Genomic DNA, 18901 nt, shown 5'->3' on the forward strand with positions numbered 1-18901 from the left:
ATCTCACGATCTCAAGGTTAATAATCTTGTGCTCTACCAACTGAGCTGGATAATCATTTTTTTATTTATTAAAAAAATTCTCTAAATATTACCCATATTATTAAATTTTATCTAAATATTATCCATCATATAATTAACTTTTAAATATGATTATTTAAAAAACAAATTATATAATAACAAACTTGATATTTCTGATCATAATTTCACAATCACATGATCATAACCATAATTTAATATTATTATATTTAATATGTTCTATAGCATAGAACAAGACATATTGAGGCTCATCACCTGATTCTTATAATAATATTTAGTTTAAAATTTGTGTGGCTGTTTAAGAATGGAAAGGCCAACAAAAGCACGTGAAAGGCAGCAATGATTTACTACTGCCAGTGCTGGGAGAGAGAGTTTTGAACTTGAAAGAGTAAAGGAGGTGAGAGAGAAAGGTGCGAACAGCAGCTGATGTACGTGTATTTTAGAGGTATTGTTTATTTTGAAATATAATTTTTTATATTAATTATTTGTTTTATTAACGTCATTTATTCTGCAAATTTATTTATGTCTTATTATTAATATATATATATATATATATATATTTTTAAAAAAATTAAATCAATCATCACATACGGACCAATTGGCAAGCAACAGCTGCAAACCAATTGCAAAGCTGATGGAAATGCCATTCGGTGGCCTGAATGAGAGGAGAGCTCCACCCTGAGAATGGTTATTCGGTGATACGAGAAGTAGGCCTCAATTTTTTTCTAAGAATACCAGAAGCCACCAACTTCCATCAAAACAATATATCCACAAAACAAATAAATTCAATAAATACTTTTAGCCAGAATATCAACATTTTTTTAGATTGAATATTTCAGGGTGAGGGTGATATTCTCATTTCAATTTATTCCATTTGTAAACGTTAAGATTCGAATCTTGATATTACTTTAGGGATCTAAGGTATCATCCCACTAGATCAATTAGTTATTTATATATTTAAATTAGGGGCAGAATCCAATTACATAGTGTATTACATCTTTTTAGAATCGTTGGATAGGGAGAAATCAAATGCTGAGATTAACAGTAGGAAATGTGAAGATATTCGCTAAAAAAATAAGGAGTTAATCTCAGCCTTTGATTTCCCTTCATCCAATGATCCTAAAAAAGTGTAAAACTAAAAGTTTTACACTAGATGTAAGTGGATCCTAACCCTTCAAATTATATTAATTTATGTAATTTAATATCATATGAATTCTATTTTATATGTTTATTAAATTAAATTTTAATAAAATAATATTTTTATATGAATAACTTTTTCAATACTAAAATTTTGAAGGTTATTTCTATAATTCACTTTTAAAAAGTTGATTTGAAGTTTATGTTATACACAATTGAAAATGAGGAAATTTTTACCGATTAGAAAAGTAGATAATGTAAATATAAAAAAATTTAATTTGATAATTAATTTTTTATTATTTAATAATCATAAATCATTATAATTAGAGAATTTTATAATGTGTGCGTGAATTTTAACAATAAAAATTAGGAAAAAGTATCTTATTAGATTACTTCGATCAACCTTTGAAGAAAAAGCTACAAATTATTCATTAGATAATTTGAAAAGAAAAAGAAAATGTGTACAAAGCTGCCTAGGTGGAACCTTAGAATACCTTAAAACCATGGGGATGTATATTCATTACAGAGCATCTCCAATCTTGAATCAATTGGAGCCCATAATCTATGCCAATCACCACTCTCTATATCAAACTCCTTTGATGAACCATGTTAAACTCAGAGCCTCACAAGAAATATACTGAGCTCGGGCCCGTTTCTCGTATCGGGACTCACCATGTAATACGTCTGCGAATCCTTTGAACCGATGACTCGTTCGAAGAAAGCCCGCATGTAGGCTAACTCCCCGTCAGGACCTTCGGTTTCGGTGTTCCCCGGCAAAGCCCCAGCTCCCATTGAAACAGCCTTGAGGAGCTCCATCACGTTCAAATCATCCCCCGTCGCCTCTCGCCTCACGCCGTACCCGGTTTTCTTCCCGTTGCAATACATCATCCACAAAGGCTCGTCGAGCAACATTATCTTGTCCTTATCGGCTTTCTTTTCGCATTCGAGGACGATCCTAACCATCCCACTACTCAATTCCTTCTGTAGCACATTGGTCTGCAAAGCTAACTCCACAACTAACCAAGGCAGGCACTTAGGGTTCTCCTGCAAAGAAAGTGACACCTTACCTTTATGGAACCCAAACAAAGTCCCCGTCACTCGAGTACTCGAATTGATTTTCGACTCGGTCGACACGCCGGCAGTGGGGCATGCGGTGCACTGGCATCTAGGGTTGATGATCGGAAACGCACGGATCACGGATCGGAAAGCACGGACCACTTTGGATTTATCTTTGTCGTTCTTTCGCGATGGTTGGACGAGGGAGATCGGCTGAGCACGCGGGATCACATTCGAATTAGCTTTCGGAGACGTCAAGGACTGAGATTCCTCGGTCGAAGGTGAGAAATCTCCCATGAATGGACTTTGGATCGGATGGGATGCATACAAAAGATGCATATGGAGAGAGATATAGAGAGAGGTGTTGGCAGGCATCAAGGCTATATTAGTTAGAGCAAACTGATAAAATGATAGAAATGACAGGTATTATCTCCTAATGATATGCCTTGTTATTAGGTTTCGAAAATTCAAGCTACATCTAAATGGAAACCAAAGTTGGTTACTCCATTTTCATGCACTGTTCTGTTTTCAAACTTTTACTAATATTAGACAACATAAATGATTATTTTTTTTATAAAACATAAATGAATTTTTTATTATTATGTTTGATGATTTGTATTTAATATTATTTATGTTTCAATAAATAAATAAAATAATATTTAATGAGATAAGTATATAAACAATTACTTCATCACTCCATGTTGCAATGCTGTCATTTTATTTTTTTTAAAAAACACATTATGTCTGAATTAAATATTTGAGTTAATATTAATTAAATTTGTGACACTTAATTTTCTGTGGCATGCTATGTTTATAAATTTAATTTGATTTCTCAATTTATTAAATAAACACTTAATTTTTAACCCATTTCAGTTTGGATGAAGGTATTAAAAATTTGTTTCAGTTTGGTCGGTTGTTGGTGTGAGCTGAATTTGAAGATTTGGTTAAAAAAACTTAATTATGTTTAGTTGTTATTAAATTAAAACTAAACCGTTGGAATAAACTGAATTCAAATATATTATTATATTCGATTTAAATTGTTTACAACCTTAATCGGTTTTATAATAATTAAATATTAAAAATGAAATTTGAGTTTACTTTCTTTTAGTATATATATGAGTTTAATTAAATGAATGAATTCAAACAATTTATTTTAGTATTGAATTTAGACTTTAAAATAAAAATCAATTTTCCTTTAACGAGTATATAGGCTTATTTAATAGACACATGACAATATCAACGGGTTAATTCAAATGGGAAACAGTGTGATAGTGCTTAATCACGTCTCAAGTTTGAGTTTTTGTATATGCAGAAAACCCTCGTTAGAAGACTCACCATTAAAGCCAGTTGTGCGACTTGTATCAATCTGAATAAATTAGAGAGAAGAAAAAAAATAGACACAGGACAATAACAAAAAAGATACGAAGCATATTTGCTATTTCTACAGTATCCGGACTTCCAGTGGAAAAGAAACATATGAAGCCTTGCCACACCATAACGAGAGCTTTTGATGGAATTAGAAAAGGGGTTATGAAAGATTGATGTTCCCTTGTTAATTGGGTCATGACATATAACGTGGAATTTGTGGTTATGGATATAGCCCCAACTTATAATTGTTTAATGAGGAGACCTTGGATCTACTCCGTAGGAGCAGTCCTTTCAGCACCTCCACCAAAAGCTGAAATTTATTATGGAAGGACGTTTAGTTGGTATAAGTTGTCAAAAAAATACCATGATGGGGTGAAACTCACTGTCGAAAAAGGAGCTAAACTGTGAAGGAGCTTAGGAAAGTACCTACAGGAGTTCAGCAGGGATTTGGAAGTTGGAACCAATGTTATCTAGTGAAGATATCAAGGGGAACCAATGCCTTTAAACTAAGTTGAATACACACACACAGATAGAGAGAGGAGAACTAAACCGCCTAAGTTTGCAGCTAATTTCTTCCTTGCCGTAGTAATATTCTTTTAATTAATGCAGCCTTATCTTTTACTTAATTTTTAAGTATTTCTTATGCTTTCAAAAGCTGCCACTTCATCCTTGTATTGTCGCCTCAACTTTTCTTAATTGATATGATTTTCTTGCTGCAACATGGAGCTTTAAAACATTTGCCAAGTGTGTTTGCTGTCCATCTTTAATTCTTACCGCCTCAATCTCTCCCATATGTTGTTGCAATTTCATCTTCTGAAAATTGCTTGCTGCAGATGAATTCCATTTGTTGCCACACAAATGTTTTGCCGTTGTTGCCTTCAATTCTTGTCACGATATACTACTGCCACATTTGCTTCATGAAATTTCCAGCTTTGCCGACATCCATAAGTAAAATCAGATTTGAATTCTAACAAAGAATGAGTATTTGAGAAAAACCTTAGTGAAGTCCACTAAAAAAGCATTTGAGAAACTCAATATCGATGTTGTCGGGGTAAGAAGATGTTGCAGCGAGGAATATATCTAGAATTTGTCCATGTCCCCCAGGCTATATGATGAATAATTGGATTGCTATTGACCTCTTCAGAGGGATGCTCAGAGAACAAACCTTTTGCTTTAAGCCCGAAAGCAATAAGAAATCTGTTGTGAGGGCTTATGTTTATCAGTTAATAATTAATGCTTGCATTTACCCTGTTTTATTCAATCCTTTCTCATTTTTTCGTTCCATGAAACATTTTTCCTATTTCTTCATTTGTTTGCTTCGCTATATATTTTCTTCATCATCTTTTTAGGCCTCTTGATATCAATTGTATGAATGATGCTAGCATTAGTTCAAGGGTTGATTTTAATCGAGTTATATGAGATTGATTCCGACAAACATGATGAGGATTATGAATTACCTTCTGATCTCCTAAGAGTGATAGAGCAAGAAAACAAGTAAATTTAAAATAATGTGAATCTAAGAAAAGAATTTAAAGACGTACCATGTTTGTGTTAAACACGAATATTGTAAAACACAAGCTTCCATTGAATGTAAGCCCATACAACATGAGTTTAGAAGAATGAGGCTCAAAATGTTGCTTCAAACAAAACAAGCGATGAAACAATTCGATTGTAGATTCTTACGAGTGGTAACTATTCAAATAGATAACAAACGTGATCTTCGTTCCAAAAAATAGAAAAAAATAAGAATATATATGTTAACTATCGCAACCTCAATCAAACCAGTTCAAAAGATAACTTTCTTTACCCAGATTGACACTCTGGTAGCTAACACAACAAATCATTGTTTGTTTGTATTCATATACGGTTTTTTGGGATACAATCAAATAAAAATAGTTCCGAAAGATTTGGAAAAACTACATTCGCGATAACGTGAGAACATACCAAAGAACTATGATAACTTTGTTCCATATATGATACATAAAAAGATTGAAGTTTATATTGATGTTACGATTGCTAAATACAATACAAGAGAAGGGCATTGAAGAACCTCATAAAACTCTTTGAAGGATTGAGAAGATTTCCGTTTAAACATTATATGAAGAATTGATTTTTGTTTTTCGATCCAGTGGTCGGTGGTATCATTCAACTTGGGGTACCCCGTGAAACGTTCATATTGTAAGCCCAATCACGATTTCTGCTATAATCTATTGGCCCACTTTCACGCATACGGCATACGGCCATGAGAATTAATGGCTTTTGTTTCACTAGCCGGTGATCTCTACACCCATTGCATTTTCTCGCAAATCTTTTCTTCTTCATTCTTCGTGAACCTCTTATCATACCACAAGGATACGGCTGCTCCGTACCGGATTCAAACCTCACTGTTTTATTCGAACTGAAGCTTGTATAAAGCCCCAGCCAGTTACCTTGTAAGAACATAGGGCATTCCAAAACCATGAGATTCCCGGAGTTTAAAATAGAAATACACAGCAGTCTGCTAGTTTTTCACATTGACTTTGTTCATAGTACAATTAAGTTCGAACAAAAAACGGCTCTGGCGGATAAAACAAAGACATGCTCAAGCTGTATCTGGACTTTAAGCACCTTGAGCTTTAAGAAATCTTTCAAAACCTTCTGAAAATGCCTCAACAGAGTATTCTACAAATTCCTCCTATTGTCACAAGATGAGCATCTGCTTAATTATCTAAAGAGTAATAAAGCTACAAGTTTAATTTTTTCCTCCTAAGATACCGGCCTTTCATGGGGCACTGAATGAATGCTCCCAAAGCTTTTCCGAGTAACAGAAAAATGCAACAGATGATGCTCTCGCAAGCCAACATGTTCTTTAGAGCGTCTCTCAACAACTTACACTAGATCCCAAATGAGACGTCCATTAAAGAACCTCATGAGCCTTCCCATAATACCTGTTTATGAAAGGAGACTGCAAGAAAGAATCACAAAACATTCAAATCAAATTCAGAAAATTTTCAATCATATTATTATATTCTTGATAAAATTAATAATGAGAAATGCATTATGACTTGTTGACTCAGCAGAATAAAAATATAAATGTGACATTCTGAATCCTCAAGATGATATTGCTTAAGTATGATCTTAGTGGACAAAGTTACTGAAGATGTGTTATAGACTGTAAAAAAAAAAATTATTCATAAACCTCACAACATGAAGACAAAATGAGCTGGTTATGATTTCATTTTAATGCAAAAGACGTTGATTATGATTCAATACGAATTCAATAAGTGACATGGATATTAATTGAAATTTACCAAGCAATGTTTGCATTATAAGCAATCTCATGAACTAAAGGAGTTACAACCACCAATGTTATTTGGACTTGAGTATAAGTGTCTGATATAGGTATGTTTAAGTTTTTTTTCTAAATTTTTCCATGCATTTGGAGGGTCAAATCCCAAATGTGTAGAACAAAGGTGTCAATAATCATATTTCAAGAATAACGAAAATTTGGAGGAACATAAATAACTGTCGTAAGAATCTACGTAGAAGTCACAGTTGTTACATTTTTTTTTTGATAGAAAGGCCCCATTAAAATCCTCCTTCAATCCCTCCATGTTATGAGAGTAACATGAAGGAACAACGAAGGAGGAAAAGAGAGCCAAGAAAACTTTTATTCATAATAACCAGATTACAAGCTTGAACGAACTCCTACACTTCCAACGGAAGAACATAAAACTTAACACAACATCCAACAAAACAGGGAGGAACAATTCCTGTTAAACAACACAACTATAACCAAAATCACCCTATCCCATCTTTAGCAAGTTTATCAGCTTCCCAGTTTGCCGCCCTTGAAGTATGCCTAAAAATAATATCCTTTCCAATCAAAAGTGAAATTATGTCCTTCACCAAGGATAGATGCAAATGAGGGGTTAGACCCAGTTTAACAGGAGTGTGTAACTCGTTCGATTTACTAGTCCTAGAGAAAAATATAAAACAAAACTAATAGAAAAAGTAATCCAACAAATTTTACTATTTTAGAGTTGCTGCAGCATATTTAAAGCAGACCATAAGATTAATGTTTATCAATCGATGAAACCCAAAAATCAGAACTGATAAATTATGTAACAAGCACTCAGAACAAGATTATTACCTATAAAGAAAAATCTGCTTGCATAAAAAATATAAATAACCCCATCTAGAAAATAATCAGAACTCACAAAACAATTTAACAAAATAAATAATTACATCAGGAGTAAATCATAACAGCTTACCTTCACATTTGATACATCGGGAGCATCCGGAGTATGAACTGGGTAGAACTTGTAAAATCTCATGTTCTCAAATGCTGCTCTAGTTTCCTCACTCATTTCTTCAAGGGCCTTTTTGCGGGCTTCTCTTGCCTGCAGAAATGAATTGCTCGAATTACTCATCCTGACCAAACTATATTTTTATAAGTCAAGAAGCAATGTTACCAATGATATACCTGCCGATTAGCTTTCTTTGCTTCTCTAACTTTCTCTTTAACAAACTCCTACAAAATCAAAAGCTTGTCAGGCTGAAAAGCAGTTATAAATATATGAATCCACAATTAATTGGTGGATATTCAAACAAACTTCACCTTAAAGGCATCCTTTTGATCTTTATCTAATTCGTCTTCCTCAATCAATTTATCAGTAAACTCCTGCATATTGGCAGATACAATTTAGACAGAAATTCCTATGACAAGTAAATAACAGCCAAAGACTGAAGTCTACAGCAAGGAACTGAAATTGAAAACAAATTCCAAGCTACCCATTCACGTAATTCAAACTTCACAAAAAATCATGTTAATTAGACTGTAACATAAAGATGAAAAGAGATAAGCTTACATCAAGTTCATCCAACTCCCAATCAAATTCACAAAATACCTGCAAGACCAGAAAGGATGTATTAATTTACATAACACTTTGCAGAATAGCTGCCTCGGCTATCCATTTGAAAATGGTTACATACAGTGAATTAAGGAGTAGTTGCCTAGACACTAAGGCACAACTAAGTCTAGAAAAGTACCTCAGAGGCTCAGACCCTTACCAATCAAATAATTTATTAAGGTGCAAAGCAAAGCTCAAATGAGTTCCCTTTTTGTTTTCACCTATTTTCCTTTAACAAGTTTATATTTCTATTTGATGAACACTGGACAGTTTGATATTAATAAGAAAAGGATAACATCTAAGCAAAGGAAAATTAAGCACTATAGTCTACAGTAATGATGCTTAGTAATGCCAGATCTTTGCATGAGGCAAAGGTGTAGGGTTAACTTCTAAAGTTATAAGAGCACCTATACTTAAGTTTACAAGCATGTGCAAACCTCAGCCTCCACAGAGTTTGAACTTCAAACCTCAAAGTTTCAAACCATCGGAGTGTCAGACATAATACATAAGTACATATGACATTATGTGTTAATGATTTTAGGGATTAGCTTTTTAATCACGAGAGCACCTCTATTTCAGCCTTGAGCCTTAAAATAGAGGCTCTAACTACAGTGAATGTAATAGTTCAATCAAAACATGTCAAGCTCAAACCCTAAAATCAACCCCATCCACTCATTTATAACCAAAAAATCCAGTGTTGGTCATAATTAATTTCCTCAGTAGATACAGAAACATTACCGGCTTTGGTTCTGCTGGAAAAATTATTTGAACCTCAGTGCTTTGTTCAAGCTCATCTTCCTTCAAAGGCTGATAGAAATCTGTCAATGGAGGCATGCCAAACAACTTAGCAATAAATAAGGGTTCTTTTTCCTTAATTGGTTTCTCATATTTTGCATAATATGTGGGATACAGAGATATCTAGAAAACTCACATGGCAAACAATACTCGTATTTCTTGAGACGATCTATTTTCATTTGTTTCAAAGCAACCCTGCAGAAGAAATTCCAAATACAAAAAATGTTAATCAAAATACATGCATGCATTAGGAACACACATACACCCAACATTCAAAGAGAGAATATATATGATCTAGATAACGAAATGTAAATGCCAAAAGCTTACTCGAAATAATTTTTCAATCTATACAACACAGAAATTCATAGGCTAAAATAAGTATCAAACAATCACCTAGGCTCATTCGTTAGTGGACATATTAAATAGCCCTTTATAGAAGGAAATTTCAGTGGGAAACCACACATCCAGAAAGATCCAAACATTAGAAATACACATTGATAAGAAAGTGCTGAAGACTCTGTGAATGACCACAAGTTCCATTGTATTGTTATTTTCAACAAGCATCAGCATTTCATTCAGTGAACTGTTTGCAAAAATAAGCAAACCTCATCCAATACTTGAACCCCCACCCCTTTTTTTCCTGCGGCCTGCTACACAATATACAAGTCTAAATAAAATAGCAATTTCTTTAGTGAGAACCAAGCAAAGCATAAGTGGCCAAAGTTAACAATCTCAAACCGGAACAATTGAAATGAAGACACTGTGGTTGATTTACTATAGCCGACAATCTCATGCTAAAGAAAAAGGGGGGGGGATATTAGCAAGCATAGTGTGCACAACTGTACCTTCTTTGAGTGCAACTTAAGATGAATATCTGAGATTCCAGTCTATCTACTTGGCTGGCTCTGTAGAAGAATCAAAATGTACAAATCACCTCACAGTTTGGTTCTAGATCAATTCAAACTCAAAAGTAAATAGAACAAAAAATATATGATATTTCAATTTATAAGCTTGTCCAATCTTATGGATGAAATAAATTAAACAACTCCTCCGTATGAACATTAAACCTGATTAAAAAGAAAAAAACTGAGTACCTATTCTCAAGTGGAATATATGGAACCCAATCCATTTTCATTTGTTTCATAGGAACAATCTCCTCAGCTTCTCTCTGCACTGAGTTAATCCCAATCTTATCTGACGGTGGGAAAGGAGAGACAACCTGAAGTGGACAAGCAAAAGTCAAAGATTATTCAGTATGAAAATACAGGATCATAATGGAAACAACTACTTTAAGCAAATTAATCTCATAAACCATAAATAATAATGTCATTGCAGTCGCGGAAAATAAAAAACTGCTGCTAAAACAAGTATTCATTTATTAATTATAAAAGAAAACTAAATTGAAAGAGTATTTTTAACTCACAAAATCTAGACTGTTGCTAATTTGATCCAAATTAAATAAGGAAAAACAAGGTACCCTTCCATCAAAAGAAAAATATAATAGATTGAAACTGATAAAAATAAATCATATGGAAAATGAATCATTTCACATGTAGTTTGAGATGGTGATCAAAAACCTAATGTTGTCCACACCTATAGAGAGGTGAAGTGAATACATGACTTCAAAGCAGCATATAGATACTATTCAATAAGCCTTCAGCATTAAAAATGCTGCAATCACTTTGTCCATTTATCACAAGATAAAAGGGAAACACCCCTTGAATCGAGTTAGCATGAAAAACATTAAAAGCACTTCACAGCCATGTTGGACGACTTACAGCCACAACCACGGGTATACAAATGACTTTGTTTTCTCCCTTGTAAGGGACCAATTGAGCTGCAAAAACGGAAAAGGACTAAATTAATAAGTGTAATGGATGGACAAAAAGGACAAGGTCAGAAAAATTGAAATTTCAATGTTAGTAAAAGAAACTTATGGGAACTTGGCACAAATAAAGAAACCACACAGACTTTCTTTCTTCTTAAGATGGTATAAGTTAAATAAAAATAAAACAAACAATGCAGCCAATGGCATAAAAAACATTTTCTCCATCGAGGAATTGAAAATTGTCGATATAAAGGTGTGAAACACTAGAACCAAAGCAGTGAACAACTCACGCTCTGTGCAACCAAAGAGATAAGCCTTCTTTCCATATAGCTTTCCCCCCTCTTCAAATGCATCCTGACCAGAAACAGAACAGTAAAAAATTCCTGTTAGCTTTAAATGTGGAAAACAAAAGCAGCAAGCAAGGAACTAAGATGAGAACATAGAAAGCAAAAAAATAAATAAATAAATAAGTTTTTTCAACTGACTTCTAGATTTGAAAAGTTCCAATTGTATTGGTAAACAGTGTCCAATTGATCCCACTGCCACAACAAGAGAAAAAAGAAACTGTAAGCAATAGAACTTAAAATCATCAAAAAAGACAAACCAAAAACAAAAACTAAACATGTCAAGCTCAAAATTCCAACCTCTGTTCCAACAGGAAATGCAGCCTTCCATAAATCCTCCTGCACAATGCAAATTGACAATTTTCATCAAAAACACAAAAAAACATAGCAAGACTTTTCTTCACTATCATCTCAAATAGATAATTATCCAAGCACTAAATTTGAATCCATTTCAGCTTTAATCCTCACAAGAGAAGGCGAGCGTATCACAACTCAAATTTGTAACCGACGCGTAACCAGAATTAAAAGTTCAAAATTCAAATCAGGAGAAGTAAACGGATAACCTAAGCCTTTTAATGTCGCATTTGTTCAGAAATTGAATAAACCTAAACAGTGAAGTCATGAAAAAAAAGAAGCCCTAATGGCAATCCTATTTGGCAAAATAACAACAAATTCTAAACTTCACCTCAACCAACAGTAATAATAGAAAAACAAAAGGCAGAGAAATCTTATACCAAGTTACGCGTATCTTCAAAGTACTCAGGCTCGGGTTGAGGCTTGGAGATCTTAGCACGCTTAGCTTTGGGAGAAGGTTTATGGTTCTCCTCCCGATTCTGTTGCGAAGCTGTTACTTGCGTATCCTCTTGTTTCTGAGAGGCGGCTTTTCTCTTTGCTCCTTTCCTCATTTGGTTATTATCAAAATACAACAACAAAAACAAACAGGTAAGGATGAAGGCAACGGCAGGGAAGATTCGGGTGAGTGTTCTAACGTAGGAGCTCTGTGGATTTTCCTTTTTTTTTTTTATGTGTGTTTTGTGAGCGTCAATCCAACGCGGTGTCGGCTTACCAAATTTTGAGGGTTTTATTTGGGAGAGGCGGGGAAAGGCGGGGCCGAGGTAATTAAAATTCAAGGGGCTGATTGAACTGATTTCAAATGCTTTATTTAAATAATGCAAATCCTCAGCGTACGGTCATTTTTGTTTGGTATGGTATCTGTATTTTGGTTATTTGGGATTTGGACTAAGCCATCCCTCTACTTTGTTTGGATACTAAAATTTGGCATCAGTGGTTTTTTTATTTTTCTAATTAATGTATTTAAAAATATTGCTATTTAGTAATTTTTTAAGTAAAATGATGAATTTTTAAAATAAATAAATTAGTGTTGTTGTTATAATATATCAAAATTTTGAATATATTTAATCTCTTAATAATCTTTAATTTAAGAGTTTAATTATATTTACTTTAGGGATTATATAAAAAGAAATAAATATTTTATATAAAAATTAAAAAAAATCAATTTTATATATTTTAAAATAAAAAAATTGATCTCAATTAATCACTTATATAATTTTAAAATACTATCGATATCAGTTACATGTTTATCAATAATGCCCTAAGAATTCATATCATTAAATAAACCGTTCCAGAAACTTTAGTTTATAAAAGGGGTAAATTACATAGTTGGTCACTTTTGTTTCAGTTTTATAAACATATGGTTATTAGATTCAAAAAAACATAATACATAGCCACTTTCGTTTGATTTTAATTAAGACGTAGTCATTCCGTTAGTTTGATGATGTGATATGTTAGTAAAAAGGTATAATTTTTACTTTAACCCTTGAATTTTAAATAAAGTACTAATTAGGGATCATTTTATAAATACAAAGTAATTTAGGGATAAAGTTTTAATTTACTCTTTTTTAATATACTTTTCTTCTTCCCCCAACTTCCCTCCCCACTTGCTCCCTTCTCTTTTGCTTCCATGGCTAAGGACAATGAAAAAGCGAGTAACATAACCGCTGGGAGTGGTACAACTTAAACCATTAATGGAACAACTCAACTGGGTAAAAGATATGCCTATTCCAGAATTTGGAACTCTCCAAGCATGGGAAGCTCGAGCAGGTGCTGCTGGGCGTGGTTTATTAATACTTATGTAGTATTGATGCTAAACTTTGGCACATTACTTGTGTAAATTATTGTTAGTGTAATTTCTAGACTATTTCATTCTTTGAATGGTATTTTTCTGGTCATGTTTCCAGATTTTGGAAATTCAAATTTGCTCAAAACCTTAATCGAGTATTCATGGATTTCATGCAACATGCTGATTAGCTAAAGGCATTGCTTCTCATTCAAAAATATCAGTTTTCCAAACTCTGCTGGAGTTTGGATTTTCCGTTCTTGTTATTTTTACTAGAGATTTGCCTCAACAGTGTTGAGACTTGAGCATGCCATTTCTTAACTTCAAATACTGTATATTCTACCATCAAGTTGGATTGTTATTAGAGCTTTTTGGCCTTTGACAGGTTGAAGTTGCTTTTTCTGGTCTTGATAGCAAGGAAGATATCAAAACCGAAAGTGCAAGCACATCCTTGAAATTTTTGCCACCTTGGATGATAAAGCGAGGAACGAACCTGACAAAGGAACAACGTGGAGAGGTCAAGCAGGAGGAGTCAAAGATAGATGGCTGTTCAGCACAACCAGATTTTAAGATGACAAAAAGTCGGTCGTTGAAAATCATGATAAGAATAATATACAGGTATGTACAATGAGATGGATTGTTATTCTTTCCTTCATCTTGTCTATGCCATCTAGTTCTTTGATTATTTTTTCTTTTGCTTTTCCTGTCCTAGAAGTTTTACATTTACTAGAATTGACATTCTTTTTCTCTCCATTTTATATTGGAAGGACGAGTGCCTTAAAGCTTATTATGCTGTTCTGTATAAGAAACAACAAGAACTAGAAGAAATGGCTAAGAAACAAGGCGAATTGTCAGACATTCCTCTGGAAACTGGTCTTTCTGACTCTTCTGAGCGGCAAGTTGGCATGAAAGCTAAACGTGAAGATGATGATGAGGGAGATGATGATATTAACTGGGAAGAAGATCTCATTGCAGGTAAGCACTGGTTTTTATTTTTTATTCAGAGTATAAAAGAGAAGGGAGCAAGTGGGGGGAGCGAAGCTGGGGGAAGAAGAAAAGTACATCAAAAGGGTAAATTATAACTTTGTCCCTAAATTACTTTGTATTTATAAAATAGTCCCTAATTAGTATTTTATCTAAAGTTCAAGGGTTAAAGTAAAAGTTAAATCTTTTACTAACGTGTCACGTCATTAAACTAATGAAACTCAACGTTTCAGTGACCACATCTTAATTAAATAAAACGATAGTGACTATGTATTATGTTTTTTGAATCTAGTGACCATACGTTTATAAAACTCAAACGAAAGTGATCAAATCTGTAGTTTACCCTTTATAAAAATATTATTGATATCCAACACCTGGTATGAATACCATTAGGAAAGATAGATACACCTTAAATTGAAAATGGGTTAAATTGCTTCCTGGATGTATGAACTCTTCATATTTTACATCCTTAGTCTCAAAAATCTATAATAAGTTCAATATAGACCTTAAATGCTTAATTATGTGTTCTGCAAGTTTATGGTTCGTTTGATTCTACCATTTTTCTAATTTAATTTTGTGAATATCTTACCTGACTCATCATTCAGTCTGAATAAGAAATGTTACATAAATTGTATACCATCACAATCCACAAATAATAATTATAATTGAGACTCATGTGTCACTCTAGTGAGGTCCCGAAAATAGTGGACAGACTGCCTTTTGTTGGGTGGGTGGTTCAAGACTGACACCACAGGTACTCGTAGAGGCATTTGGTTACTTCGTCGATCAAACTGTGCCACCACCAGTGAGCTGTGTGACTGAACATGAGAACTATGCCACAATGAAAGTACATTCACAAAACTCCCTTTTGCTTTTGTCTGCATCAAATGTTATCCGTAGGTTAGAGGAACGTAGACTACTATGGGAAAATTTTGAAATTAGTTGCTAGTCTCCACATCTTTCCTTGGTTCGTGATGAGTGATTTAAATAGTTTTGTCTATTGTTGACAAAAAAAGTATACCTCTTCCAGGATGTCATAATTTGGATTATGTCATTATTGTCCCAGAAGTAGTTCATTGGATTGCTTGAACTAAGAAGGGCAAGAGGAGTTACATGATCTTAAAGCCGGACTGGAGAAAACTTGTGATAAACTCGAATAAGGTTTCATCTAGAAGGTGCTACATTTTTTCAAATTTCCTGAGTGAATACGACTCAACAATGGATTGTGTATCCATCACTACCTCGGTTATCCTAAACAGATCAAACCCTGAGAGTTTTCTACCTTTAAAAGGTATCAGACAAGGTGATCCTTTTATCATCTTATTTGTTCATCCTTTATCATCTTTTAAAGGTACCATACAAGGTGATCATTTTATCATCTACTTGTTCATCTCTGTACGGATTGAACACCAAGTCTAGGCAAAAATCACAGAGAAAGAAATGGCAACACCTAATAATTTAAAAGACAAAGCCTAGAATCCCATTTGTTCTTTGCGAACAATGTCATTCTTTATGGCCGTGCAGACAAAAAGATTACAGAGAGAGAGACTATCTGTGGGATCTTGGAAACCTTCATGAAGAAACCTGGCTGGATGATTATTAATGAAAAAGGCAAGCTTTGGGTCAAATTATTCATTTCCAAGTATGTGCCCAATAAAGCAAGGCTACGCTAAAAACAAAATGCATCGATCGTTTGGAGGAATCTTAGGGGACTTCGTGGTTTGCTGGAGAAAGGTCTTTGGTGGGTTGTCAATCATGTTGCTTGCTCATTAGGAAAATTGGACCTTTGCGGTAGGTAGAAACTGGTGGGAGAGAGAAGGTACTAGCGCTCTTTCAATAGCTTTGCCTGATGAAATTCTGCTCTTGCTTATTAGCACTCCCCGCTCAAACACGATATCCTTTGCTGAAACGTGTCTCAATCGGGATCCTTCTCCATAGGAAGTGCTTATGACATGATTCAAAATGGAATCACCAACACTCGTTAGATCATTTATAAACTGTTGTGCAAAACTAGACTACCACCTAAGTGTCAGTTCTTCACTTGGAATCCGTATGAGGGAATGCGCAATCACTCAAGGCTGGTGGAGGAACACAACCACCATCTTCTCAGAAGCAATGACGAATGGGGGGAATGACTCATTGCAAATTGAGCTCGGGTGCTTGGTATCATGGATAAAAAATACGGAATACCCTGGGTATTGGTGTTTTGCTTCGCCCTATGGGAAATATGGTTAACGCGCAACACTATTACCTTTGGTAAACTGAAGACCTTAATGACCTCCTGAAGCTATACAAAGCAGTGGAATTCTTTGCTACTGTTTTCCAAGTAAAGATCCGACCTTTTCGTTATATTGTTCCAGTCGTTGGATGAACCCCCTGGAGGGATGGTGTAAACTCAACACCAACGGCTCCTCCTTTGGAAATCCGGAAGATCTGGCACTGGTACTTTTCATTCGCAATCACCTTGGCAAGCGGATAATAGGATCATTATAACTTACAGAGATTCTAACTCTTGGGGTTGGACATGGTCAAGCTTCACTTTCAAATATCTGCTTGAAATGCAATCCATATGCACAAGGCATAAATATGACCAGTAAAATGCATAAACTGAAAACCCTTCAATCCACAAAAAATATATAATAACAGTTAATTGACTACCATTTTCCATTAAAAAAGCACTAACAGGGAAAATTATAAAAAAATCTCCAATATTATGTTTTCTTATTAACCAGTCAGCCAGGCATGTTGACAGCCAAGATAACAAATTTTAATTAGTAACAAATGCCATAGACCATAGTACATCAAGAAATACAGCCATGAAGTATAAGCAACCATAGCAGTGTAGCAACAACTTGACCTGATTTCATGGAACAAAAGATTCAAGACATCGGCAGTGCGAACGTAGCTGGGCATTTTGATAATAAATCTTGTGCTTCATTTTGCCTTGCAGCTTTAAAAAAATCCTTCAAAAACACGAAGAACAACTGAAAGGGATGGAAACTTTTCAATGTCACAGACTTGAGGAAAGCAATAGCATCATCGCTACTGCCGGACCTCGAAACATACTCGATGAAGGGATCCACAAAGGGTGGGAAACCATCGTTTTCATCAAACCCAATAGACTCAAAGCATCTTTAAATCCCCCTGAGCTAATAACTTCCTTATCAATGCCTTTTAGTGTCATGCCATGGCCTTAGACATACTTGCGTAGAAGTTTGCATGCATGCATTGCTTTTTTCCTGCTGCAATAAGAAATACCAACCATTCAAAGGCATATCCAGCATGTGAGATCCCTTCTTTTTTAAACCATAGTTTCAAAATAAGTCGATGCTGTTTCAAGATCCCCAGCGGCACAACACCCTTCAATCAAAGACGCCCATGCCTTGTGATCTAAATCAGTATTTGATGCTTTAAAATGTTCTATAAACTCAGCAGCCTCATACTTTTTACCAGCACTAGCAAGTCTAAAAGTAATTTTAGACTGCAAATTACCACTGGCTACAAACCGTGTTCCTCCATTACTTTTAGAACCTTGTTGCATTCTCTGATTCTACCAACACTAGTCAAGGATTGAGAACTGAATCAGCCATGGAATCTATCAACACATTCCCACTCTCCACAAAAGTCCTTACAACTCTTATAAAGAGACACATGTACTATATTTAATTAGTCACATTGTACATGAACATCATTCAATTAGTCTTATTATTTTAGATGCCATCAATCATGCGGTCTCAACTTGGATGATAGATGTTCTACAAGAGACAATAACGAATTATTTTCGACACTGTAAAATTCGTTCGCATGATGGGAATTTAAAAGAAAGAACTATCGAAGAAGACATTTATGAACTTGATATGATGACTAATGGTTTTAGGTGGCGCAACAAAATAGATGTCAATCACCTATTGGATTACTTGGGTGAAAACGATACATGTTCAGAGATCCAAAGTTTAGAAGCGAGTGTTATTGAAAATCCTATTGAGGGTAAAATTAAAGATGATATAATGTCTTTGCAACCAATTACGATAAAGAAAACACTCGCAGCGCCAACAATTCTTCACATTTTTTGTTGCAGTATGAGAACACCATACAAAACTTTTGGATATAGTAAGGAAAGTTAGAGATAAAATGCAACTAGATTTAAATTTTAAGAATAATCAAACAACAATAGATCATTCTTTACTAAGTTATCATAATTATATTTATAATTTTATAGAATTATTAATTTATAATATTGAATGGACCAAGAAGTTATATAAAAGTCTTCCGAAAATTATTATTAATTTAGACCTTTGGCCCAATCGAAATCGAGAAAATTATT

At 34.2% G+C, this 18901-nt stretch overlaps 2 protein-coding genes across 2 annotated transcripts; both read right to left on the minus strand.

The window, feature by feature from the left end:
• Nucleotides 1-1641: 1641 nt before the first annotated feature.
• On the minus strand, nt 1642-2718 carry LOC120125514 (protein MIZU-KUSSEI 1-like). The gene has a single exon (XM_039143930.1). It carries the CDS (start codon nt 2602-2604, stop codon nt 1789-1791), a length of 816 nt encoding a protein of 271 aa, XP_038999861.1. The 5' UTR covers nt 2605-2718; the 3' UTR covers nt 1642-1788.
• Nucleotides 2719-6073: 3355 nt separating this feature from the next.
• On the minus strand, nt 6074-12567 carry LOC120125513 (protein HEAT INTOLERANT 4-like). Its single transcript, XM_039143929.1, has 14 exons — nt 12191-12567; nt 11757-11795; nt 11598-11651; nt 11403-11466; nt 11063-11121; nt 10379-10503; nt 10130-10189; nt 9421-9479; nt 9228-9307; nt 8448-8486; nt 8198-8260; nt 8063-8110; nt 7851-7979; nt 6074-6541 (listed from the first exon to the last, which is right to left on the minus strand). The coding sequence occupies exons 1-14, from the start codon at nt 12359-12361 to the stop codon at nt 6494-6496; spliced, it is 1038 nt and encodes a 345-aa protein (XP_038999860.1). The 5' UTR covers nt 12362-12567; the 3' UTR covers nt 6074-6493.
• Nucleotides 12568-18901: the final 6334 nt, after the last annotated feature.

Source organism: Hibiscus syriacus, unplaced genomic scaffold (genome assembly GCF_006381635.1).
Source record: "Hibiscus syriacus cultivar Baekdansim isolate YM2019G1 unplaced genomic scaffold, ASM638163v2 tig00110432_pilon, whole genome shotgun sequence".
In the NCBI taxonomy this organism is placed as follows: domain Eukaryota; kingdom Viridiplantae; phylum Streptophyta; class Magnoliopsida; order Malvales; family Malvaceae; genus Hibiscus; species Hibiscus syriacus.